The following is a 25,229-nucleotide window of genomic DNA, read 5'->3' as shown; positions in this document are numbered from 1 at the left end:
TTTTTTTTTTTTTAAGATTTTATTTATTCATGAGACACACACAGAGAGAGAGAGAGAGAGAGAGAGGCAGAGACATAGGCAGAAGGAGAAGGAGGCTCCATGCAGGGAGCCCGACGTGGGACTCGATCCCAGGTCTCCAGGATCACACCCTGGGCTGAAGGTGGCGCTAAACCGCTGAGCTACCCAGGCTGCTCTAGATGTATATTCTACAAGTTTTACTTATTTACTGGGGGTGACTTTGAAGAAGGGTGAGAAAACATCAGACATTAAAACAAATGTAACTTGTTTATCACCTCTTATGTGTCAGGTACCATAATAAAAAAGACAATAATAATTCTTCCTGGAAGCAGCTTAACATTTAATCTATACTGGGTGAAGGAAAAAGACCAACTTAGAGCCTAAAATTCCCCAACAACTATATAAGAAAAAAACCAACATGTTTCTACTTTATTCATTTATAAATATTATTTTCAGTTTCAAATACCTTTGATTTAAGTAGCTCATTAGATCTAGTTAACTCAATAAGCTGTTTTTCTAGTGCAGCATTACTTGCGGAGAGAGATGTTTTCTCCCTGACTGCAGCATTTAGTTTGGCCTCCACCTTCTCCAACTCAGCTTCCAGATCTTGGATCTGCTTGTCCTGAGCACCACGTTCTTGCACAAGAACACGAATCTGGAAAGAAACAAAGTGATGAATGATTCACCAATACAGTACTGACTTAACTATATGCTATTGATATGAAAACATTAAAATTCTAGAAAAACCTCTGTGACATGATGCTCTTAGATATTCTGATTTTACTGTTTGTACAGTCGTATTTATGTCTTAAAAATCTATAAGCATTAAAAAAATCTGTAAGCAGTTTAAGAAGAGAGGGTTTAGTTTTTAAAATGTTATTTTTTAAAATATTTTATTTTTGTTTATCTGAGAGAGAGAGAGAGCACAAGAGAGGAAGGAATAGAGGGAGAGGGAGAAGCAGGCTCCCTACTGAGCAGGGAGCCCGATGTGGGGCCTAATCCCAGGACTCTGGGATTGTGACCCAAGGTAAAGGCAGATGCTTAACCATCTGAGCCACACAGCTGCCCAGAGAGGATTTTTTTTTTTCAAGATTTTATTTCTAAGTACTCTCTACACCAATGTGTGGCTCGAAATCACAACCCTGAGATCAAGAGACCCATTCCTCTAACTGAGCCATCCAGGCATCCAAAGAGAGGATTTTAATTGCTTGTAATCTTCCAAGTGTAATTAAACTATTCACTTTTAAGGTATTTCTACCTATTCAAATTCTTTTTTTCTCTAGTTATATGAACTCAAATTATAGTTTGAGGGGCAGTCAGTTAAGCATCTGCTTTGGCTCTGGTCATGATCATGTGCTCCTTGCTCAGTGGGGAGTCTGCTTCTCCCTTCCCCCTTTGCCCCTCCCCGTTTGTGATCTCTCTCGCTCTCTCAAATAAATGAAATCTTATAAAAAAATTATTGTTTGAAATGCTAAGTGTTCTCTTCATTTCAAGAAGGCATAATGGAGTTTCTGGGTAGGATGTTATAAATACTCCAGTACGAATGATCAGTAAGCCATCACTCCTGTTGAAATTAACAGATCAAAACTAAAACCAGTATCAAATCACATATCTGGGGCGCCTGCATGGATTAGTCAGTTAAGCATCCGACTCTTGGTTTCAATCTCATGGTCATGGGTTCAAGCCTCGAGTTGGGCTCCATTGGGCATGGAGTCTACTTAAATAAATAAAAACAAAATGTGCCCCTCCCTGGCCACATATCTGACAACAGAAAATGTGAAAGCCAGGAGACAATGAAATAATTTGTTTAAAATGCAGGGGGAAAAGTGCCAATCTAAACTCTATTCTCAATGAAAATATGTTTTAAATTTGAAGGTGACATACAGATGTTTTAAGAGAAAGGAACAGCTAAGAGCATTTGCCAGCAGTAGGCGTGCAGAATAAAAAGTACTACAGTGCTTTAGGCTGAACAAAAATGATCACAGATATTTATAAAGCATGCACTTAAAATTTTTTTATTTGATAGAGAGTGAGAGAGCAAGAGTGAGCAAGCACAAGTGGGGGAGCAGCAGGCAGAGGGAGAGGGAAAAGCAGGCTCCCTGAGGAGCAGGAACCTGGGATCATGATCTAAGCCGATGGCAGATGCTTAACCAACTGAGCCATCCAGGTGCCCCAAACTATGTACTTTAATATAAGGACATGGACAGACTGATAACAAAGGGATCAGGAAAGATTTACCATGTAAATATTAAAAGAAAGCTGAGATGGCTATATTAATATCATATAAGGTAAACTTTTAAGGCAGAAAGTATTACTAGTAATAAAGAGGGAATTTTATAATGAAAAGGTTATTTCAAGAGGAAGACAATCTTAAATTTGTTGTGCTCTTAATATAACTTCAAAATATATGAAGCAAAAAATGACAGAATTAAGAAGATAAATGGAATAATCCATAAAGCTGGAAATGTGAAAATACTTTCCTTACTAGCTAATAGGAAAACTAGACAAAAAAAATATCAGTTCAGATAAGGATTTGAACAAAATTTTTAACCATATTGAACTGACATATTTAAACTATATCAAGAAGTGCAAATACTTTCTAGTACACATAAAGCATTTACCAAAATAGATTATTTGTTAGGTATAAAAGTATCAGGAAAGCATACCTGTATTAAGTTGCATGAGGTATGTTCTACTCTTCCTTATTGGCATCGTATTGATACTAATCTTGGTATTTTTTTTAGCCAAAATTGTTTAACTAAAAATGTATCAAACGTCATTTATATATAGATGGCTATGAAATAGATGCTAGGGATTGAATGAGCCTTAAGTTTCCTTACCAGAAGATTTATACTTTTATTATTGATTTACAACCAATGTTTACAGCATAGTGTTATAAAATAGAAAAAAGAGGGGCACCTGGGTGGCTCAGTGGCTGAGTGTCTGCCTACTGTTCAGGTCATGATCCTGGGGTTCTGGGATCGAGTCCCTCATTGGGTTCCCCATGGGGAGCCTGCTTCCTTCTGCCTATGTCCCTGCCTATGCCTCTCTGCGTCTCTCATGAATGGATAAATAAAAATCTTAAAAAAAAAAAAAAAAAAGTAGTGGCAGCGTGGGTGGCTCAGTGGTTTAGCACCGCCTTTAGCCCAGGGCGTGATCCTGGAGACCCAGGATTGAGTCCCATGTCAGGTTCCCTGCATGGATCCTGCTTCTCCCTCTGCCTGTGTTTCTGTCTCTCTCCTCTGTGTTTCTCATGAATAAATAAATAAAATCCTAAAAGTAGAAAAAAGAATACTGAGATTATTTATATCATGCTTTTGCAATTAAAGAAGGTAAGGCTACAAAAGAAGGGTTTGTACCCTCGAATGCCTACATGGCCAAGCAGATAATATAAAGGACAGAGAGCCAGGTGAGGACTGAAGAGCAGATACGGAGTTTAAAGGAGGCAGTTCTGCATGGCCCTAGCAGATTGTTGCCCTGGAAGGGAATATGGAGAGTGTTGTCAGAACTTCTGACTTTGTTTTGCATGAAATTCTACTTTTAATTTTTTTTTTTTTTTTTTACTTTTTATTTATTTATGATAGTCACAGAGATAGAGAGAGGCAAGGCAGAGACACAGGCAGAGGGAGAAGCAGGCTCCATGCACCGGGAGCCCGATGTGGGATTCGATCCCGGGTCTCCAGGATCGCGCCCTAGGCCAAAGGCAGGCGCTAAACCGCTGCGCCACCCAGGGTTCCCGAAATTCTACTTTTAAATGTTGATAATTATTATTATTTAAAGACTTTATTTATTCATGAGAGACACAGAGAGGCAGAGAGAGAAGCCAGATCCTTGCAGGGAGCCCGATGTGCGACTCGATCCCAGGACACCAGGATGGTGCCCTGGGCCGAAGGGAGATGCTTAATCACTAAGCCACCCACAATTCACTAAATGTTGATAATTAATTCAATTTAAACAAACAAACAAACAAACTATAAATCCTGTGGGGTTTAATAAAATAGAGCTGTATTTATCTAAAATCTCTATTCTAAAAGATTAAGAAATTAACACAAATTACCAGTTCTAATTGTGGCACTGCCACTCACTTACCATCTATCTCTCTGAGACTCAGCTATCACATCTCTAAGTATTAACCCCTATATTGTAGGCATGTGTCCTTAACAAAATGATGGCCAATATAATTAAATACTAAAAGAATCAGAGCAACCAGGGCAGAGATTTGAAAGGTTAGCTTGATACATTCTTGGTCCTAAACCAACATTTTACTGTAATCAATGGAAGGTTTTATTTTTTTTTATTTTTTTTAATAAATTAATTTTTATTGGTGTTCAATTTACCAACATACAGAATAACACCCAGTGCTCATCCCATCAAGTGTCCCCCTCAGTGCCCGTCACCCATTCACCCCCACCCCCCGCCCTCCTCCCCTTCCACCACCCCTAGTTCATTTCCCAGAGTTAGGAGTCTTTATGTTCTGTCTCCCTTTCTGATATTTCCCACACATTTCTTCTCCCTTCCCTTATATTCCCTTTCACTATTATTCATATTCCCCAAATGAATGAGAACATACACTGTTTGTCCTTCTCCGATTGACTTACCTCACTCAGCATAATACCCTCCAGTTCCATCCACGTTGAAGCAAATGGTGGGTATTTGTCGTTTCTAATGGCTGAGTAATATTTCAATGGAAGGTTTTAATATGTCAAAAGCATATGTACACTAAACAGAGTTGGTCAACATTGGAAACAGAAAAAAGACTGCCAGGAAAGCAAAGTCGGCAGTGACTATCTTACTCATGCTTAGGAAGTAAGTGGATTCTTCTTTTTTTAAATTAAATTAATTTTATTTATTTTGAGAATGGGGCAGGGGCAGAAGGAGAGGGAGAGAATCTCAAACAGATTCCACATTGAGTGTGAAGCCCAACACCGAGTTTGATCCCATGACTCTGATATGAGCCAAGCCAAAACCAAGAGTTGGATGCTCAACTAACTGAGTCGCCCAGGCGCCCCAGTAAGTGGGTTCTTTAGTCACCTTTGCTCAGTAGAGACTTCTGCCATGGTAGAATTGTATGGTATCACTCACTGCAGTGCCTACAAGTGAGTTAAGTTTACTTATTTATTTAACGATCTTTACAAGATGGGTCTTTACAAGATGGTCAGTGAAATCCTGATAGGGAGACTTGATGAACACCATCTCTTTCCAGAGGTCAGGGGTGAGATAGCTCTAGGTCTTGGAGATAGCATCAAAAATAGCATTGGCAAAGTTCCCCAGAGTGGCAGTGTAGCCCCTGGAGGAGGTGTAGCAGTCATCAATACCAGCCATCATCAGTAGTTGCTTCTTGGGCACAGGGGCTGAGACAATGCCAGTGCCTCTGAGAGCAGGGATGAGATGCATCAGCACAGAGCCACAGAAGCCAATAACCTTGCATGGCATATTGTGGGGCTTTGCCAATCTTGTTCTTCCAGTAGCCTTGCTGTGGGGGGATGATGGAAAGCTTCAGGATGGTGGCCCTATGGATGACAATGGCTACTTCTTAGGGGCACTTGACACCCAGAGCAACATGTCCATTGTAATCTCCCATGGCAACAAATGTCTTGAATCTGGTCTGCTGGCTGGTACAGGTGTGCTTTTGCACAGGCATGATTTTCAAATCATGCCCCCAGAAAGAAGTCAATGATCTCAGATTCCGTGATGGGCAGGGAAAAGAGACAGACCTCCTTCAGGGACTTGATCTTCTTGTCCTTGACCAGGCAGCCCAGCTTCGTGATGGGGGTCCACTTCTTGTCCTGTGAATGCCTCCAAAAGCTCTGCGACCTCGGCCCTGGCCCCAGATGCTGCTGCCAAAGCCTCAGAGAAAGCTGCCCCTGCCTCCCATTCCCAGGCTCCCAAGCCCTGATGCAACACGAGCACCATTCACCATTTCGTGTTCTCTCAGAGAAGCAGCCCTAGTGCACATTTAAAATGTGACTAGTGCAGTTGAAAAATTGAGTTCTTAGTTTTACTGGATTTAAATAGTCTCAAGTAGTGAGTGGCTAATATTGGACAGGACAGTTCTAGGTTCACCCTCCAGCTCCATTTTATCCTTGAATAGGGCATACATATATAGTACAGAAGGTGTGTCAGGTCAGCACAACTGTCATAATTAAACTAACCTGTTGGGATTTCATGTCCATTAAGAAATTCTCTAGCTAATCACTATCTGCAGGTTAGCATGCAATGAGTAAATGTAAATATTTGGCTTATGCATAACTGTGATAAACCAATGCATTAATTTTCAGTTACCAATTTTTCATGAAGAGGGTTATCCTGAATCTGCCCCTCAGTTTGCTAAAACTTGACTTTGCCAGCATACCACACTGACAACCATGTTCTGCAACATGGTATCTAACAAAGTTAAGGAACAGTTACCTGGCCCCCACTGGTCCCCATGGTCTGCTTTACCATCTGCAACACAGTTGCAACAGAACTTGCCAAACTGCAACAGAATCTCTGTCTCTTACCTTTAAGTAACTCTTTCCATTTTATAGCACATTTATTTTTCAACTAATTTGAAAGATTGCTTACCTCTTTTTCTAGTATCTTCAAATCTTTATCATTCTTTTGAGATTCCTTCTATTTAAGAAGTCAAAAAACAGAGATAAATATGTGTCACAAATATCACAGTCAAATTCGATTTTTAGTTATAAAAATATTAAACAGTTTAATTTCTTTCTTTTTGTTCTTTCTTTCAGTAAACTCTATCCCCCAATGTGGAGCTTGAACTCAGAATCCCAAGATCAAGAGTCTTATGTTCTACTGACTGGGTCAGCCAGGCACCCCTTTCTTTTCTTTCCTTGAAGATCTAATTGGCTTTATTAAGTGATTCATGAATCAGGCAGCATACCATCTAGCAAGTAGAGGGAAGTTCCTCACCAAACAATTTCTATTTTAAACATTTTATTGAGCCTATTAAACATTTTGTAGGAGACTTGTCTGGTAAAAGAAGGAAAAGGTTCTTTAAATCTTAAAATATTTCAGGCTTAAGTTTTGACCGCAATAAATTATTAGGCTTTTCCTAGTAAGTTCAGGGAAAATAACAAGCGGAGCTTTAGAAATAAAGCTACTGAGTGCCTTCTTTCTAATTTTATACAGAAATACATTTTGAATATTTAATTATGCTATCCCAGAAAGAAAAGAATCTTATGAAGAGAAATAAACTTTGATACCCCCAAAAAGGAAAAAAAAAAAAAAAAACCCAAAAAACTACAGATGAAAAGACATAAACATTAAAATGGTGTAAGCTGATTCTAATCTACTTATTGCTTTTATTCTTTTTTTTTTTTTTTTAGGATTTTATTTATTTATTTATTCATAGAGACACAGAGAGAGAATGAGACGCAGAGACACAGGCAGAGGGAGAAGCAGGCTCCATGCAGAGAGCCTGACGTGGGACTCGATCCCGGGTCTCCAGGATCACACCCTGGGCTGCAGGCGGCGCTAAACCGCTGCACCACCAGGGCTGCCCTATTGCTTTTATTCTTAAAAAGACCTATAATTTTTGCTCTATGTATTTTTATATCCAATATCCAACAGCCTTCCTGACATAATGGCCTTAACCAGAATATCTATCTTTCCACCTAAAATGGAAGAAAATGTATAAACATATTGAATACAACCTGTTTTATGTGCTTCTAAGGGGAAGCTACATCAGTCTCATATTTATTAATTTCCCACATGCTGGCATTTTCTATCAAGGAAAGCCTATTATTTAGGGGTTTTATACAAACATGTATGTAATTTAGCTTTCTAAGAGTTCTGTAATTAATTCAAAAATTCAGAACTGCTTCTTCAAGAAATTCAAGTTAAGAAATTTAAATCAACTACAAAATTATTTTAATTTTGAGTATAGTTAATATACAGTGTAATATTAGTTTCAGGTATACAATATAGTAACTTGACACTTCCATACAGACGTGGTGCTCATCAAGACAAGTGCTCTCCTTAATCTCTATCACCTATTTCACCCATCCCCCCACCGACCTCCTCTCTGGTAACCATCAGTTTGTTCTCTAGAGTTAAGAGACTATTTCTTGGTTTGTTTCTTTTTTCCCTCTATTCATTTTTATTTTTTAAATTCCACTTATGAGTGAAATCACTCTCTAGCTCTGTTCATGTTATGGCAAACAGCAAGATTTCATTTCTTTTTATGGCTGAATAATATTCCATTGTATATATATTTAAAACAATGTGTAAGAAAAGCCTGTCTATATCAGTGCTGCCCAATAAAAATACATCACAAACCATATATGTATTTTCAAATTTTCTAGTAGTCATATATATTTAAGTTTCTTTAAGTTATCTCTATACCTGATGTGGGGCTCAAATGCATGACCCCAAGACTAAGAGTCACATGTTCTTCTGAGCCAGCCAGGTACTCCTCTAGTAGTCATTTTAAAAAGTAAAAATTTTAGTAATATATTTAATTATATAATAATAAACACATTTATTATGATAAATAATATAATCATGCAAAATTATATTGGTATATACTAATATATCACAAATATATAAATAATATACAAATGTATATTTAATGATATAATAAATATATATTTAATATTTTTACTTTACTATAAAAGTAAAAAGTATTATTTTAATATGTCATTAGTGTAAAATTATTATGAGATATTTTATATGTTTTGTACTGTCTTCAAACTTTGCTCTATATTTTATTTACTCTTGCAGCACATCTTAATTCAGATGCTAAAGTTTCATCAGAAATAGCTATCTATGGGGTGCCTGGGGCGCCTGGGTTTCATCAGAAATAACTATCTATGGGGTGCCTGGGTGGTTTAACCAGTCAGCTGGTTAAACAACTGACTCATGATCTCAGCTTGAGTCATGATCTCAGGTTTGTGAGTTCATGCCCCACATTGGGCTCCATGCTGCTACTCTAGGTGTGGAGACCACTTAAAAAAAAAAAAGCTAAAAGAGAAATAGCTATCTATATTTAGATTTCATGAAACATGGATGAAAAAGTAGATTCACATACACAAGATGTTTCAAAAAACATTTACATTTTCCAACCAAAGAGTCAAGTATCAGTTTTTAAAAATATATTAATTAAAATTAAATAATACTAAAAACTTAGCTCTCATTTTCAAGCGGCCAATAGCCACATGTGGCTGGTCACTTCCATAATGTATAATGAAACCCTATATTATAAAACAAGAGACTTAGATAATTGGTAAACAAATGAATGAGTCTAAGCTTAATCTACAGCCTTGGTTTCCCAACTCTGCATCTTTTCCACATTAACAAATCACTTCTTGCAACTTAAGAAACTACAACTTAAAAAAAAGAAGAAAGAAAGAAAGAAAGAAAGAAAGAAAGAAAGAAAGAAAGAAAGAAAGAAAGAAAGAAAGAAAAAGAAACTACAACTTGTTTTAAAAACTAATGGAAACAATAATAACATGTAGCATAAATTATAACCTGAATAATTTAATCTCTCACCACTCCTTGGTAGTTTCTGAGCAGCACATCTCTTTTAGGCATTAGAATGCTTTTTTTTCCCCCTTTTTCTTCACCAATACTTACCCCTCTGCACAAACACCACCAAACAATGCAAATGACAGTAACTACCAAATCAAAGCATTGCATACTTTTTAAAGGCTTATTAGGTGTGAGACAATTTATCTAGATAGAAATGACTGAGAAGTGGAGACTATTTTGTAATTCTGAATTATAGGCATGGTTTATTTAGTAATGACGCAGGCAGAAATATAAATCTTGGTAGAGTCCTAATGATAATATTTTTTATTAATTTATAGATTTACAACCTTAATTTATACACTTAATCCATTATAGTCAAATAAAATACCTTTCAGAAATGTTTTCATGATTTAGGTGATAAACCAGACAGAATATCAGAATTTCTCACCTTTAATCCCAAAGTCTTAACTTTCCTTGCTGAAGCAGGCAAGGCAGTATCTCTGTCAACATTAAGATTTTGTTGAGACTCTACAATAAAATAGATTGTACAGATCTTGGTTGGTGCTTACACGCTTGAAACATAGACAAAACCCAATTTCCAAATTTCTTATTGTTATTATTAGTGAAGAAGTATAAAGTTCCATTCTTGACTGTACATGTCCAAACAATTAGTCGCACAATAGTATTAACAGAACCAACCCTTTTCTGATTTTCCTACTATTCCCTGACAGGTTAAGGTGATTACCAAAAGAGAAATGATGTATCTGTGTCAGTATCTTACTTAATTTTATTGGTTATGCAATAGTGGGATGATCAAAGCATTATTATGTAGTTGACTCTTTTGTAAATTCATCAAGTAAGAAAATTTAAATATAACTATAGCTTCACATTTTTGGAAATACTATAGTAACTTCTAATTTAAGTACTGTTATTCATAACTTTAAAATTTATGAGATCAAATAACCATTATTTTATTTTGTATTCCATTACCTTTTTGTTTTTTAAATCTTTGTGATTTCTGAAATGATACTGGTCCTTTTAATACTTCTGAAGTTTTAACATCATAAGCACCTGGAGACGGTGCACAACCTAAAGGAAATATAGCACATTAATGTCTCATCTAATGTTATTATGATCTTAAATTAAAAACATGTCATAGTAAATTAATACCCACGTAAAATGCCATTAGCAAATCATTTATTTTTTCAAATATAAAAATAGCATCCATTTGATATTACAAAACAGGCCTCTCAGCAAAAAAAATCATTATCTTCCCAAATGTTCTTTATTTCAATGAATCAAAGGAACACAGGCAACTGAACAAAACAGCAAAGACAGTCTTGAGATAAACATCATGTAAGATCAAGCCACATGGCTTTGTTATTAAGGACTGAATATAAGAAAAAAAATATTTTGGGGACACCTAGGTGGCTCAGGGGTTGAGCGTCTACCTTTGGCTCAGGGCGTGATCCTGGAGACCCAGGATCGAGTCCCACATTGGGCTTCCTGCATGCAGCCTGCTTCTCTCTCTGCCTATGTCTCTGCCTCTCTCTTTCTGTCTCTCATGAATAAATCTTTTTTAAAAAAGAAATATTTCAAATCAACTCTGCTCAAAGAGAGTCACTGAGGTAACTACCATCAGCTAGAAATGAAGCAACTAAAAAGTCTAGCTCTCAAGGTTTAGTCTGGAATAAAAATTTATAGTGATAATCCATCTCTGGCTAATATTGATGCATCAGAAAATTTATAAAAGCAATGTTACAAAAAGTACAAATTATACTAGACAATAGTTTTATGATCCAGAAATTTATACAGTATAACATCATTTAACTGGAGTCTCAAAGTGAAGGCATTTCAGAGTATTTATGCATAGCTTTATTTTTAATTGTTTAAAAAAGATTGTATTTATTTATTCATGAGAGACAGAGAGACACGCTGAGGAAGAAGAGAAGCAGGCTCCCTGGGGAGCCGGATGCAGGATTCCAACCTGGTATTCCAGGATCAGGCTCTGAGCTGAAGGCAGATGCTCAACTGCTGAGCCACCCAAGCATCCCTGTTTATGCATAGTTGACTTGAGATCTGGCTCTCAGGACTTGTATTGCCTAGCTGGCTAAGTCGGTAGAGCAGGAGACTCTTGATCTCAGGGTATGAGTTCAAGCCCCATATTGGGCATAGAGCCTACTTAAACAAAACAGGTAAAATATCATTAGCATAAAGCTTTAAGGATTGAGAATCAATAGATTCATACTATTCTCTGAAAAGTTACTTACTTCAGCATAGTGTTTCATGCAAATAAACAGGAACTGCAAGGAGTGACCATTTCAAGGCAACTCCAGCTGTCTCTTAAGTGTTTTCTCAAATGGAATGATAGGTAAGAGCTTGTTGGTACATCTTGACTAGCATCAAGGAAAAGTGAAGCACAACAGAAAATATCAGTGTGATTCAAATGTAGATACACAATTTATTTCTCACCCTGGGATACAATTAAAAAGTATTAAAGTCACTCCTTTCATCAATTCTAAAAGGCTATAAAAACATCAAAGACGGAGTGAATTTTCCATTCCTCTCCCTGGATAATGGTAACAAAAATAATTACACAAAAATTCCAATCCTGGGAGCTTTTTGATCTAAATGTGGGTCAATAAGGGGTTGGGGTAGTGGATTTCCAATCAGAAGAGAGTTTCAACGCGAAGTATAGAATTCAGTGGGGCATTTAACATAAAGGCAGACTTAACAGAAAACATTAATCTTGGCTATCTCAGATTTCTCACATTGGGGTGAAATAGGAAGCTGACAAGGGGTTTCCCTAAAATCAGTTTAAGGGTGGCACATCTTAGAGCATAGGTTTTTTTTTTAAAATTTAAATTCAAATTGCCAACATATAGGATAACACCCAGTTTAGAGCACATACTTTTACTCACTGGGATAGGAGCTGGGGGAGGTAGAGGGGGACATGTTTTAAAGCAAACAAGAGACTTCCACCATACTGTTAGCTATGCCTTTTTGGGGAAGAGGGGATGAGGGCATGCAGAACCTATGGATATTCTTTGCTCTCTGCTTTTAATTATTATTTAAAGGTAAACTCTAGGCCTAACATGGGGGTTGACCTCACAATCCTGAGATCAAGAGTCACATGTTCTACCAACCAAGCCAGACAGGCACTTAGCTCTCTGCTTTTAGGAATGCTTCTATGGAAAAGCATGAGAAGCACCAGTTGAGACTTGTCAGAGTGGCCAGAAAATAAAATGATGTTGAATTCTTATGTTCTGGTTCATGACTAGGTTTACGCTCTGAAAAGGAAATATGGGCAAGCAAAAGATGGGATGGTGGACAGTGACTGAGCAGCATCATGAGTTGAGAACAATTAAAACCATACTTAACAAAAACTTTCCTAAACAATCAAATTTGATTGTTAGATTTAGGATTTAGATTCAAGAACTAGGTAGAAATCCAGCCTGTATTATCTATTAACTCTTTGTGAGAGTGTAGTTAGTACATGTTATTTTCATGCTCCAGATCTTTTCCTTACTAACACTTAAATGTACTATATCACACATACATATGACTTGTTAGAAATCTGGGGAGACGGAACATCAGAAAAATGGAATGAGATGTCCTGGGAGTTATCACAAGTTTTCTGCAACTTCTTTCTTGATCAACAATGACTGGTAGCTAACAGGTAGTTAATAATTTTAAACAAACAAAACAGCCTATGCATTTCATTAAACGCTTCAAACTTTCAGATCTTTTTAAAATCGTTTTTAAGGATTTTATTTGAGAGAGAGACTGAGCGAGAGTACAAGCAGAATGGAGGTGCAGAGGGAGAAGCAGACTCCTTACTTAGCAGGTAGCCTAATGCGGGGTTTGATCCCGGGACACCGAGGTCATGACCTGACTGAAGGCAGATGCTTAGTTGACTGAGCTACCTATCAGATTTCTTTACTTCCTATTTCTTCTACCCAGAATGGACAGTCCATCTTCCATTTTGCCTGACTAATTCTTACTCAGCCTTTTCCAGTTTTCTGAGTCCTCAAATTAGGTTGGAAACCTCTCTTTGTAGTAGCTTGTGAGTAGTGTTCTTATCAGAGAACCTGTCAGTTTTGTAATTATCGATATTCCATGTTAGACAAAACTGCTTGTGGTTAGGTCTCTCTAGATCATATTCGTAACCCCAGTATTTAGCTCAGGGTTGAGTTTGACAGTGCGGTGAAGAAAACATAGAAAGTCACTGGGAATGTGGGAATGGGGATAGAGTTTTATAATTCCCCAATCAGGGTTCAAATCCAGCTTTAAATGCTAACCAATAGACATTACTATGTGCCAAGTACTTTTTAGTCAGGAGAAGATGGTGAATAAGAACATTATACTCTCTCCTTTTCTAATCTAGCTTTAAGACCCCTGGCAATTTATTTTTATTTAAGGCTAATTTTCCTTATGAAACAGAAATAAAAAAAAAAGTATCCACCTCATAGCTGTTGGGATTACTGGAGTAATAGGAGAAATCACTACAGTGTCACTCGAGCATCAAATAAAATAATAATTACTACTTCTGAAACTGTGAGTTGGTAAAGTCAGTTTAATCTACTATAAAGAAAACAGAATTCTCCTTAAAAGACATGCTGCTGAGAGAATTTAGAGAAGATTCTTTGAATATCCAGGAAACAGTATATTCCTGATCTTTCAATTAAGAAAATAAGCTTGTAAAAAAAAAGAAAAAGAAGCTTGTGCTGACCCATTTGCTCACTTGGCCTTCCTTTGTGAGCAGTGATTCTTATTTCCATTTGCATGTTGGCTGACAAGTTAAAGATGCCAGCCAACAAGTGCCTTTTATAAAGAGTATATTAAAATGAATAAATCATGGGCTTTGATGTTCAGCCCTACCAATTACTGGCTGCTCAGAAGTCACAAAACCCCTCTGTTTCCTCATATGTAAAACGAGGACAATATCAATCCTTTCTCACTTGGAAAGAGTAAACCAGGTAGAACAGAGAAGACCTTAGCACAGTCCCTGCATACAGTTTGCATCCACTGAATGATGAGTGTGCCTCACTAACCATATCTGCATCTTCCTGGTTCGTGTGCTTCTGCATCACAGCGAGGAAGTTCACAGGATGGGTTCACGAAGGCCTGATTTTATGTCCCAGTTCTGCTAACTTGGTTGTGTAACACTAAGCAAATCTATGTCTCAATCTTTTTATCAATAAAATAATAATAGGATTACCTCTCAGGGATGTTGGGTAATTTAAAAAGAATAATCAATGTAAATACCTAATACGGTGATTGGGGTTCTACGTGTCATTACTTCATTATGTTTTCAGTAAGTATGCTACTACCATAATTGTACCCATAAATTGCCTTTACCAATTATCCTTCTTTTATTCCTGAATGGAATATCCAAAAGAAATTCACAAGTTCATACGAAAAACTTGGTCAATTTTTTTTTTTTTTAATCAGTGGGGCCTTCCGGACTTGACCATCAAATAGCTACCAATAGTTTCCTTATCCCCATTTCCTTCTCTCTGCTTTAGTTTCCCCACAGCACTTGTTCGTTGGCTGTGTTCTCCAGCTGAATGTAGTAAACCCGATGGGGCAAAGACTTCGCGTCATTCACTGCTCTACCCTTATCTGAATGGTGCTAGGGAAGTAAATGCTTAGTATAGATTCTAGGAAAATAATCAATTGAATGAGACCCATCGCAGCCCTAAAACCGCCGATTAGCCTCCGAGGAAGGGACTCGTGAGGGGCAAGGTGCGTGACAACATATCCCGACCCCCAACTCCTTTCCCCGTACGCACCGGAAGGGTCATTGAATCGTTTCAGGGGCGCCTTAGGAAAAGACATGTTGATGACCAGCTCCACAAACCGAAGGTCACTAGCTCTCCTCCGCAACTTCTGGCTGCTTGTTTCGGCCTACTCGCTCCAAATTCAAACCTCCCGGCTTATCCACTGCCCACCTCTAACGTCAGCAGATTTGAAAACCAAAGTTCTGGGCGCACCAATCCAGGACCGGAACGACTAAAGAGCCGGCGCACCTGGCCTCGTCGCATCCAATCAGGGCTTCTGTGAGTTTAGGTCACCAGCCAATAGGAGACTATTATTGCCCGACCCGTGTCCAATCGTTCCTGGCGTTACTCAATTGTAACTTACACGCTCGCCTCCTTTGCGCAAGCGCGTTTCACGTCTGAGAAGCTGGCAAGCCCGCTTCTGGCGTCATAAAGGCGGCAGTGCAGTGAGTTCTAGTTTCACTAGTTCCAGCTTTCTCCCACCGTCCCTTGGGTGTAAGCTTCCCCGGATTTCAGTTCTTTCAAACTGGGCACTGCCAGGGTCGTAAACGGCCATTGAAAAGGAGAAAGGAGCTCGCTGAGGCCTCGGCGGACGTCCCTGCGCATGTGCAGTGACCTGAGCGGAGAGTCAGGGCGTGGCCTGAGCGCGGGGAGCTCGCGCGTGCGCTCGTCTCGCTCCGTGCGGCTGCGGCTGGGAGGCTCCCGGAGTATGTCGGCCCCGTTTGAGGAGCGCAGTGGGGTGGTTCCGTGCGGGACGCCGTGGGGCCAGTGGTACCAGACCTTGGAGGAGGTGTTTATTGAAGTGCAGGTGCCGCCTGGCACTCGCGCCCAGGACATCCAGTGCGGCCTGCAGAGCCGGCATGTGGCGCTGGCCGTGGGTGGTCGCGAGATCCTCAAGGTAGCGGCAGGTCGGGGCTTGCGCTCGCTCACTTTCCTCCCGGCCTCTGAGTCCCCGAGTCCGAAGGTTCGTGGTTTCCACGGAAGGACTGTTGGAAGGCCGAATGAATGGCTCTTGGAGCCGAAAGAGCGATAGATAGCATTGGCCTGGTTTGGGTCTGGTCCGTGTCCCCGCTCAAGGCTAGCCCCGAGTTGACGGAAAGATTTGAGGAGCCCGGGTTCCTGGCTTTATCTCTGAACCGAAGAAGTTGCTGCTTTTGTTCTCCCGCGGGTCTTCACCTAGATGTTTAGAGGGACAAATACTCGTTGTACATGTATGTTCTCCGAGGCGCTGATTTTAAGTGCTGAGAGGCCAGAGATGAACAAGACGGGAGTTCCGTGCGCTCAGGTGATGCTCTTGCAGGGAGGCACCCTAAAGCGAAGTTAGTAAATGTCTAAGCAGTTAGAGGACAGCAGAGGATGCAGTACAGGGTAAGGATGTCGGGAGGAGGATTCAGAGGTGACGTCAGGTGATTTATTGTTTTTCAACAAAATGAGAAAAATTCTGCCTGTTTGTGGAGTGGTTAAGCAGGTAGTCGAGAGGCGTTTTGTTCCCATGATGCCCGTCGGATCCGGGAGCCGCTTTCTCCTTGATAGACTTTATAGGTAAATTCAGTTACGTGCGAGTCAGATTTCTTTTCCAGACCCGATGCTCAAGGTGTTCGATGACAGTGTAATGAAGTGGTGACGGGAGATTGCTTGCGCGGGATACCTGGCTATGCCCTTTTTCTGATTTCGTAACCGTGGGCAGGAGGTTATGCGGCGTCTCTACGCCTTGGTCCGCACTTGGTCCGCTCAGGGCGCGGTAATTATAGTGCCTTCCTGATAGGACTGTTTTGAACGTCACAGGGTATCCGTGGGAGGTAAGAGCTGGGACCTGTGTCTGGTATGTAACGAGTGTACACTGCTTGTTAGCTGCTATTACTTTATGGGGAAATGCTTTACAGTGCCTCAGAGAAAAGAGAGATTCACGTGAAAGACCTTGATTTATGTCAGCTTGGATCTTACGGACCTTTCTGGATAGTTGTGTGATTCGTGGTTTCCTGAGCAGTGGTTTAAGATTACAATTCAAATTTCCTTTAGTTGATTCCAGTAACTTTGGGAATTTAGCAGTACCTTTAGGATTTTAGGTATATGTTTATTAGACCAGTAGGATTTTTTTTTTCTCACGAGTACTGACATATTGAAAAAATATGTTTTCTTTATTTTTATGTGATCTTTTAATTTCATTTTCTGATACTTAAATTAGGCAAGTAGCAACAAATCAAAACGGATTTGAGCAGATGAATTCTCTTTTGAACTTACGTTTGCCAATTTCTCTCTTAAAACAGCAGTTTCTGAAAAATCAGTCGCAGCTAATCTGGTATCAGAACAGCAGTATGTGCTTAAAAATTTTTTTTGATTCTACGCTGCCCAACAAAGGAGAACCGGTTTTTTAAAGTTTAAGAGAAATCGTTGCTTAATTTCAGCAGGAAAGTTCTTTTTGTAGTTCATTTCAATCGGTAAAGTTAATCGTTGCTTAATTTCAGCAGGAAAGTTCTTTTTGCAGTTCATTTCAGTCGGTAAAGTTAATCGTTGCTTAATTTCAGCAGGAAAGTTCTTTTTGCAGTTCATTTCAATCGGTAAAGTTAATCGTTGCTTAATTTCAGCAGGAAAGTTCTTTTTGCAGTTCATTTCAATCGGTAAAGTTAAAGTTCAGATACTAATTTCACATTTGGTTCAGTGATCAGTAATATTTATTTATCTTCTAAAAATTAAGGAGCCCTGATCTTTTAGAGAGCCCTGTGTTCTTTGTCATAGTAAATATTTCAAGCAGTGTAAACTAGATTCCATTTCACTTGCTAGGAGGAAAGATAGGGTTCAGCACCTATATATTGAAATGGTATAAAATTTTATCTCCCTAATATAACCAAACTAGACAATTACATGTGGATTAGATAGGAAATCAGCAAAGTCTTTAAGTCATGAAAGCCTTGTAAGAATTAACGAAATATTTATGTTTTTAGTACTGCATATGTTTATTTTTCAGGGCAAGCTCTTTGATTCTACAATAGCTGATGAGGGAACATGGACTTTGGGTAAGGGTAACTTATACTTCTTGGAACCCCTTTTTTTAAGAATAAATTTTTGTCTTGGAACTTAGTATATTTCCCTCTGTTGTATTAGGTCTTTTGTCTTTGCAAGAGAATGGTGATAGAAACGTATTGAACATAATTGTATGTCAAGATTACCTAATGATTTTTGAAAATAAAAAATTTAATGATGATCTCTAATTTGTGATTTTTATTTGTTTAGAGGACAGAAAAATGGTCCGTATTGTTCTTACAAAGACAAAGAGAGATGCAGCAAATTGCTGGACTTCTCTTCTAGAATCTGAATATGCAGCTGATCCTTGGGTGCAAGACCAAATGCAGAGGAAACTTACATTAGAGAGATTCCAGAAAGAAGTAAGTGAGATGAATGTATGAATATGTATTGATAATCATCTTAAAACCATAGAATAATTATTACTTGAAATTGAAACTCAAGGTTGTTACAAATACATAAAAAGTTCTTTTGAGGAATTTTTTAAGTTAACTCATTAGGAAGATAGTCTTTCTTTGGACTATTCTTTTTCAAATATTCTATAGAGGAACTTATTTGTACTGTCATGATTTCTAAGTTTAAATTTATTTAATGTACACCAGTAATGCATAAATGAACTAAAAAATTCACTCAAAATAGATTTACATAATATAAAGTGAAAAATTCCTTTCATCAACATCTCTCTAATTCATGCTACTGTCTCATTCTTGTATCATTGAGGTGTTCGTTTGCTGCCTCGTTTTTAACATAAATGCAGGATCACACTGTGTGTGTTGTTCATGTTGTTTATTTCATTTATTAATATGTCTTGGGTCTCTTTCCCTACCAGTACATACTCATTCCAAAAACACTCATAACTACTTCAGGGTGTTTTCTAGTTTGAAAGTATCATCGTTATTTATTTAGCTATTCCCTTTCAATAAGATTTGGATTTTTCACTTTGTGTCTATTTCAAACAAAATTTATGCTTTCATCTCTATAAAACTATTCCAATGATCTGTTAGTTTATGTAGGAGAAGAATTACTAGATCAAAGCACTATTAAAGTTTTGATGGATAATTTCTTTCTATATGATGATTTCCAAATGTGTATCTCTAGTCTAGACTTTTCTCCCAAATATTGGAGTCATATTTCCAATTCAGCATCTGCACATGACAGTCTGACAGATGTATTAGACTCAATGTATTCAACATGAACTCTGTAAATTCCTCCCACACGTGTTCTACCTGTAGTCTTTCATCTTGGTTGATGGAAACTACTTGATCAGACCAAAAAACAAAAATAGGGAATCATCCTTCATTCCTATATCTCTCTCACATACCCTGTCCAATTTGTTAGGAAATCTTACTGACACTACCTTCCAAATAAATTCAGAATTTGTCCACTTCTCACCACGAACTCTACTACCACTTTGATCTGTACCATCCATAGTGTCTTGCCTAGATTACTCTAATAACCTTCTGATTGTTCTCCTCTACCCTTGCTAAGCTACAGTATTCTCAAAATAGCATAGTAGTCCTTTGAAAATGCAGGTCAGAATGCATCGCTTCTCTTATCAGAGCTCTTTCATTCTATCTGATCTGGTCCTTCTTAATCTCTCTGACTTCTATGAATCTCCCTCCAGGCATTCTGCTCTAGCCATATTGACCTTTTTGTTATTTTTGAACATTGCTTTTCTGTCCTTTTGACTACAATGTTCACACTGCTAGCTTCTTCAATGTTTTCAAGTCATTGCTCAATAAAGCATACTTTGGTCTTTGATCATCCTATTTAAATACTATAATCTCATTTCCCTTACCCTGCCCTATTTTTCTTCCTTCCTTCTCTCCCTTTCCTTCCCTTCCTCTGTCTCCTTCCCTCCCTCCCTCCCTCCCACCCTCTTCCTTCTTTCCTTTCCTTTCCTTTCCTTTTTTTTCTTTCTTTTTCTTTCTTTTCTTTCTTTCCACTTGCACCAACTTTTAACACTCTAGATCAGGGGCTGGCAAACTATGGCCCCTGGGTGAAATCTGGCTCACTGCCTGTTTTTGGAGTAAAGTTATATCGGAACACAACTATGCGTGTTCATTTGTGTATTGTCTTTCTTTTTTTTTTAATTTTAATTTATTTATGATAGTCACAGAGAGAGAGAGAGGGGGGCAGAGACACAGGCAAAGGGAGAAGCAGGCTCCATGCACCGGGAGCCCGACGTGGGATTCGATCCCGGATCTCCAGGATTGCGCCCTGGGCCAAAGGCAGGCGCTAAACCTCTGCGCCAGTGTATTGTCTTTCTTATAGCAGCACCAGACTAAAGTAGTTATGGCAGAGACTCTGGCCTTCAAAGACTAAAATTCTAACTACTTGGCTTTTTACAGAAAACTTTGCCAACCCCTGCATTAGATAACTTAGTTTATTATTTGTGTCCTCCTGTAAGAATGTCAGCTCTACCAGTGGTAGGGATCTTTGTTTTGTTCGCTCTTGAATTCCACAGGTCTCTAGTGGTGTCTTCTAAACAGCAGGAAATTCTATAAATGTTTGTTGTATAAATGAAATGCCTTCCAAAAGATGAAAACATGTTATAGCACTTCATAGGATTGTTATGAAGATTGAATATGTTGATAAATGCATAGATCTCAGAATCCTGGCAGGCATGTAGTAAACTCTCAAATGGTGCTAGTTTATTAAAAATCTGTTTTCACATGCATACTAAAGTATATGTTTGCCCATATACTTGTCAACTTGTAATATACATATTGATTTTCTAAATGCTTGTAGATCTGAAAATTGAACTATATCTCCTAGTTTTAAGTTCTATTTTGGTGATTACATCCTTTGACATGTTTATTGGCCATCTGGATTTCCCGTTTTGTTAATGGCTAGTTCATATCTTTACCATTTCCCTTTTGAGTTACTTAGATTTTTCCTTATAAGATTTATTTTATCATAATTTTTTTCATATCTTTTAGAATCCTGGCTTTGACTTCAGTGGAGCAGAAATCTCAGGAAACTATACTAAAGGTGGACCAGATTTCTCAAATCTTGAGAAATAACCACTACGGTTTTGCTGCATTCTGTGGATCCTAGCAGATGTTGTGAACTTAATCAAAGGAACAGTTATGGGGTAGAAGGAGAATGTGGATACCTGCAGTTAACAAATTGCAAAATACATTAACTATGGTTCTTAAAAATTGCATTCAAATATCATTTTACATAGGAAACATCTTAAATACTGTGGAAACTATTCTACTGATATATAGTAACTTTTTTTTGGACTTGTTTTTTTGCTCAGCATGAGGTTTTATATGCTGCATTTTACTAATTTCATATTTAACCTGTATTTTTAATACAAAAAAACATTAGGGTATAGATCATGTGAAATGACTGGTGCCTTCAGGGACAATTAAATTTTCTTTCAATAAGTGTAACACAGGAATAATGTTCAATAAATTTTTCTAAATAGGAATTGTGTACCCCTTTGTCTAAGTATGCCAGTTCACACAGGAATTGTATTACTGAAAAAAGTTTTAAGAAAGGAAGAGGTCTACATATTTATTCCAAGTAAGTTCATTTTAAGAGTTAATGAAAATTTCTGAAGTATATATTATGCCTTGGGAGATGACTTTATCAAGAAATTGAAAAATAGTTAGAAACCTAACAATAGGAATGGATTAATACAAAACAGAAGTAGTGAATGAATATGATTGTTGGGTGAATCCTTTGTCAGTGACAAAAAAAGCAAATTATGGTTAATGTTTATAAGTTAGTGATGTAAGTTTGCTCTTCAGTGATCCAGACATCTAAGGAAGGATTGTCTTAAATTTTTATTTCATTCTTTTTATGTCCTTTGGAATTTTAAAATACCTCTCTATGTATTTTGTAAAGATTTTATTTTTAAGTAATTTCTTCATCCAATGTGGGATTTGAGCCCACAACCCTGAGACCAAGAATTGCACACTCCACCAACTTGAGCCAGCCAGATGCCCCTAAAAACTATTTTTAACAACCCGAAATGTATAACAAAGTTACATGTAAAGTGTAAATAATTGTTTTCTTCCTGAATTCTTTATAAATTTATGATAGGACACTGCATCATCTCTGAGTACCATAGTGTGTATTTCCTTCAAAGGACATGCTCTTACATCACTGCAATACAACTATTAAAGTCAGGAAATTAACATTGATATGTTACAACCATCTAATCCTCAGATCTTTATTTGCATTCATGTTTAACTGATTGTCCCAGTAATGTTCTGTATGGGAAAAGGATCCAGTCCGAGTCATGCTTTGCCTTTAGATTGGATGTCAGGTGTCTGGTCTACTTCATTGTGGAACAAGTCTTCTTTTTCTTTCTTGACTTTTACAACCACAGCACTTTTCAAGATTACAGGCTAGTTTTGTACAACATCCCTTATTTTGAGTTTTGTCTGATACTTCTTCATGATTAAATTCAGATTATGTATATCTTTGGCAGGGATATTACAGACGTGATGCTGTATTCTTATTGCATCTTATAATGAGTTAGTAATTTTGATTTGTCCTTTTTCTGGTGGTGTTTACTTAGATCAGTGAATAAATGGTGTCTGTCAGTCTTCTTCACAGTAAAGCTATTCTTTTTAGGTTTATGATTACTTTGTGGGAAAGTAGCTTCAGAGTACCATCCTGTTTCTGATCAAACTTCCAACTTATTTATATCTATATGGACTATTTATGGGGACTCATGATTTCTCATTTTATTGAGTGGGGGTAAATCTATTATTTCCATTACTGTGATGCTCACAATTTTTCTTGATTTGGTCAGGGGAAACCATTCTAGGTGGCTTGTGTGTTCTTTTGACGTCTCATCATTATTTTAGGAATTTCTTATTTTCTGGCACAAATTATACCAAGCTTAGGCTTTCTCTGTCCTAGCTCAAGAAGAACCCATGTTTTTAAGGTGCTCTGGTTCTCTTAAATGGAGAATGGTATTTAGAAGCTAAGATTTGTGTGGTAGTGAGCAATTGTTGTGTGTTTATAATATATAGCTGTATTTATTTCTATATATTGAAAACCATGAGTCACACTTAAACCTTAATGGCTAATCCCATGTGGTGCATTTTTCTTTTCTCCCTTTCTATATTTATAATGACAGCAGTGAGAAGTCCGATTTCTGTTATCCTTAATATATTTGGTTCCCTATTCTAGGTCATCTCACATGAATGCCTTCCTTACTCTACTCAGGCTCCAACACCCTGTGGCAAGCAGAGATCCTCACCTCCTTGAACCTGAACACACCTCATTGTGGGCCACTGAAGCCCTGCCATACCCTTTGGCAAAATGGCTCTCTTGTTCACTTTACCCAAGAACTAGGAATGAATTGTTGGGGAAGAGGCTTTTCTTTTAATTTGCTTCTCTTTTTGACTTTCAAAGAAATTAGTATTTTGAATAAGCACAATAAAATTAACTCTTCTGTTCATAGTTTTGTGAATTTTTAACATGTAGATTCTGTTAATAGTTTTGTGAATTTTTAGCAAGTAGATTCTGTTTATAGTTTTGTGAATTTTAACATGCAGAGATATGTGTAAGCACCTCCAAAATCAGGAGATTGAACAGTTTAATTATGTTTTTTTTCTTTTTTTTTAATGAACTTTACGCCCCATTTGTGCTCAAACTCATGACCCTGAGATCAAGCATTGCATGCTCTACTGTCTGACCAGCCAGGCACCCCAAGAGATTAAATAATCACCATAAAAACTTAATTCTCTCCCTTTGTAGTCATGCCCTACTCCTAGCCTCAAACCCTGGAAACCACTGGTTAAGACTGTCTCTATAGTTTTGTCTTTTCAAGAATGTTCATCAATGGAATCACATGTAATTTTTTTTTTAAGGTTTATTTATCCATTCAAGAGACAGAGAGTGCAGCAGAAGGGAAGGGGCAGAGGGAGAGAATCCCCAGGTGGACTCCCTGCTGAGCATGGGGTCTGATATGGGGCTGGATCTCTTGACCCATGTGACCATGACCTGAGCAGAAACTTGAGTTGGACACCCAACTGACTGAGCCAGCCGGGCACTTTGTAATGTTTTTTTTTTTTTTCAAAAAACAACAAAACAAAAACAGAAAGCAGTTTTATTGAGATCTAATTCACATACCATGTATTTTGTCCATTTAAAGTATATAATTCAGTGGTTTTTAGTATAGTCCTGTTCAATGCATCACCATAGTCAGTTTTCATTTTCATCACTTCAAGAAACCTCGTGCTTTTTTAGCTATCCATTCCCTCCCTCTCCACCCTCAGCCAGGCGACCACTAATTTGCTTTCCATTTCATAAATTTCCCTGTTCTGACATTTCATATATATTGAATATTATAGTATGTGGTCTTTTGTTACTGGCTTCTTTCACTAAGCATAATGTTTTAGTGGTTCATCCGTGTTACAGTATGCCAGTATTTCGTTGTTTTTGTATGACTGGACTATTCCATTGTATAATTGCTGCATATTTATACACTTGTCTGTTGATGGACATTTGGGAAGTTTCTGCCTTTTGCTATTATGAATAATGCTGCTATAAACATTCAAGTGGGGGCCCCTTGATGGCTCGTCAGTTAAGCATCTGCCTTTGTTTCATATGATTCTAGAGTCCCTGGATGGAGCCCTGTATCAGGCTACTTGCTCAGTGGGAGTCTGTTTCTACCTCCCCTGCGCCTGCCCTGCTTCTGCTCTCTCACTCTTTCAAATGAGTAAATAAAATCTTTAAAAAATAAACATTTGAGTACAAGCTTTTATGTGTATGTATATTTTTATTTCTTATCTCGGAATAGAATTTTGAGTTATATGGAAACTGATCATTTGAGGAATTTCTAGATTGTTTTCCAAAGTGGCTACGCCATTTTGCATGCCTGCCACTAGTGTATGAAATTTCTAGTATCTCCACATCTTTGCCAACACTTGTTACAACATTTTTAAATTTTTAGCCGTTCTAGTG

At 37.8% G+C, this 25,229-nt stretch overlaps 2 protein-coding genes and 1 pseudogene across 5 annotated transcripts in view; 1 reads left to right on the top strand and 2 right to left on the bottom strand.

Annotated features, from left to right (window-relative positions):
* The window catches only part of HMMR (hyaluronan mediated motility receptor), a 46,887-nt gene extending 31,183 nt beyond the window's left edge, over positions 1-15,704 (bottom strand). For both annotated transcript variants that reach the window (XM_055324865.1, XM_055324866.1), the window contains exons 1-5: positions 15,285-15,704; positions 10,480-10,578; positions 9,938-10,017; positions 6,583-6,630; positions 485-673 (exon numbers count right to left, since the gene is read on the bottom strand). In XM_055324865.1, coding sequence (XP_055180840.1) covers positions 485-673; positions 6,583-6,630; positions 9,938-10,017; positions 10,480-10,578; positions 15,285-15,330 — 462 coding nt within the window. In that variant the 5' untranslated portion in view covers positions 15,331-15,704. The remainder of the gene's footprint in view (positions 1-484; positions 674-6,582; positions 6,631-9,937; positions 10,018-10,479; positions 10,579-15,284) is intronic.
* Positions 4,895-6,571, bottom strand: LOC129509426 (40S ribosomal protein S2-like; annotated as a pseudogene).
* A 210-nt stretch (positions 15,705-15,914) lies between the features above and the next one.
* Positions 15,915-25,023, top strand: NUDCD2 (NudC domain containing 2). 3 transcript variants are annotated; one of them, XR_008664346.1, is made up of 5 exons: positions 15,915-16,236; positions 18,238-18,286; positions 18,504-18,655; positions 21,236-21,827; positions 23,451-25,023. XR_008664346.1 is itself a non-coding variant. In XM_055324868.1 (4 exons), exons 1-4 carry the CDS (start codon positions 15,982-15,984, stop codon positions 21,317-21,319), a joined length of 540 nt encoding a protein of 179 aa, XP_055180843.1. In that variant the 5' UTR covers positions 15,915-15,981; the 3' UTR covers positions 21,320-25,023. The 3 variants fall into 3 exon arrangements, 2 of the variants coding, with proteins under 2 accessions (XP_055180843.1, XP_055180844.1); XM_055324868.1 differs by having other exon boundaries at positions 21,236-25,023; XM_055324869.1 differs by having other exon boundaries at positions 15,919-16,170; positions 21,236-25,023.
* Positions 25,024-25,229: the final 206 nt, after the last annotated feature.

Source organism: Nyctereutes procyonoides, unplaced genomic scaffold (genome assembly GCF_905146905.1).
Source record: "Nyctereutes procyonoides isolate TBG_1078 unplaced genomic scaffold, NYPRO_anot_genome, whole genome shotgun sequence".
In the NCBI taxonomy this organism is placed as follows: Eukaryota; Metazoa; Chordata; class Mammalia; order Carnivora; family Canidae; genus Nyctereutes; species Nyctereutes procyonoides.
This window is presented reverse-complemented; position numbering and strand designations above follow the sequence as displayed.

Bases quoted from the DNA above. Each gene is read 5' to 3' on its own strand.
- NUDCD2 (XM_055324868.1), top strand. From the start codon at position 15,982: ATGTCGGCCCCGTTTGAGGAGCGCAGTGGGGTGGTTCCGTGCGGGACG. The intron at 16,237-18,237 runs GTTCGTGGTTTC...TTTATTTTTCAG, and splicing joins CTGAGTCCCCGAGTCCGAAG to GGCAAGCTCTTTGATTCTAC. The intron at 18,656-21,235 runs GTAAGTGAGATG...CATATCTTTTAG, and splicing joins TAGAGAGATTCCAGAAAGAA to AATCCTGGCTTTGACTTCAG.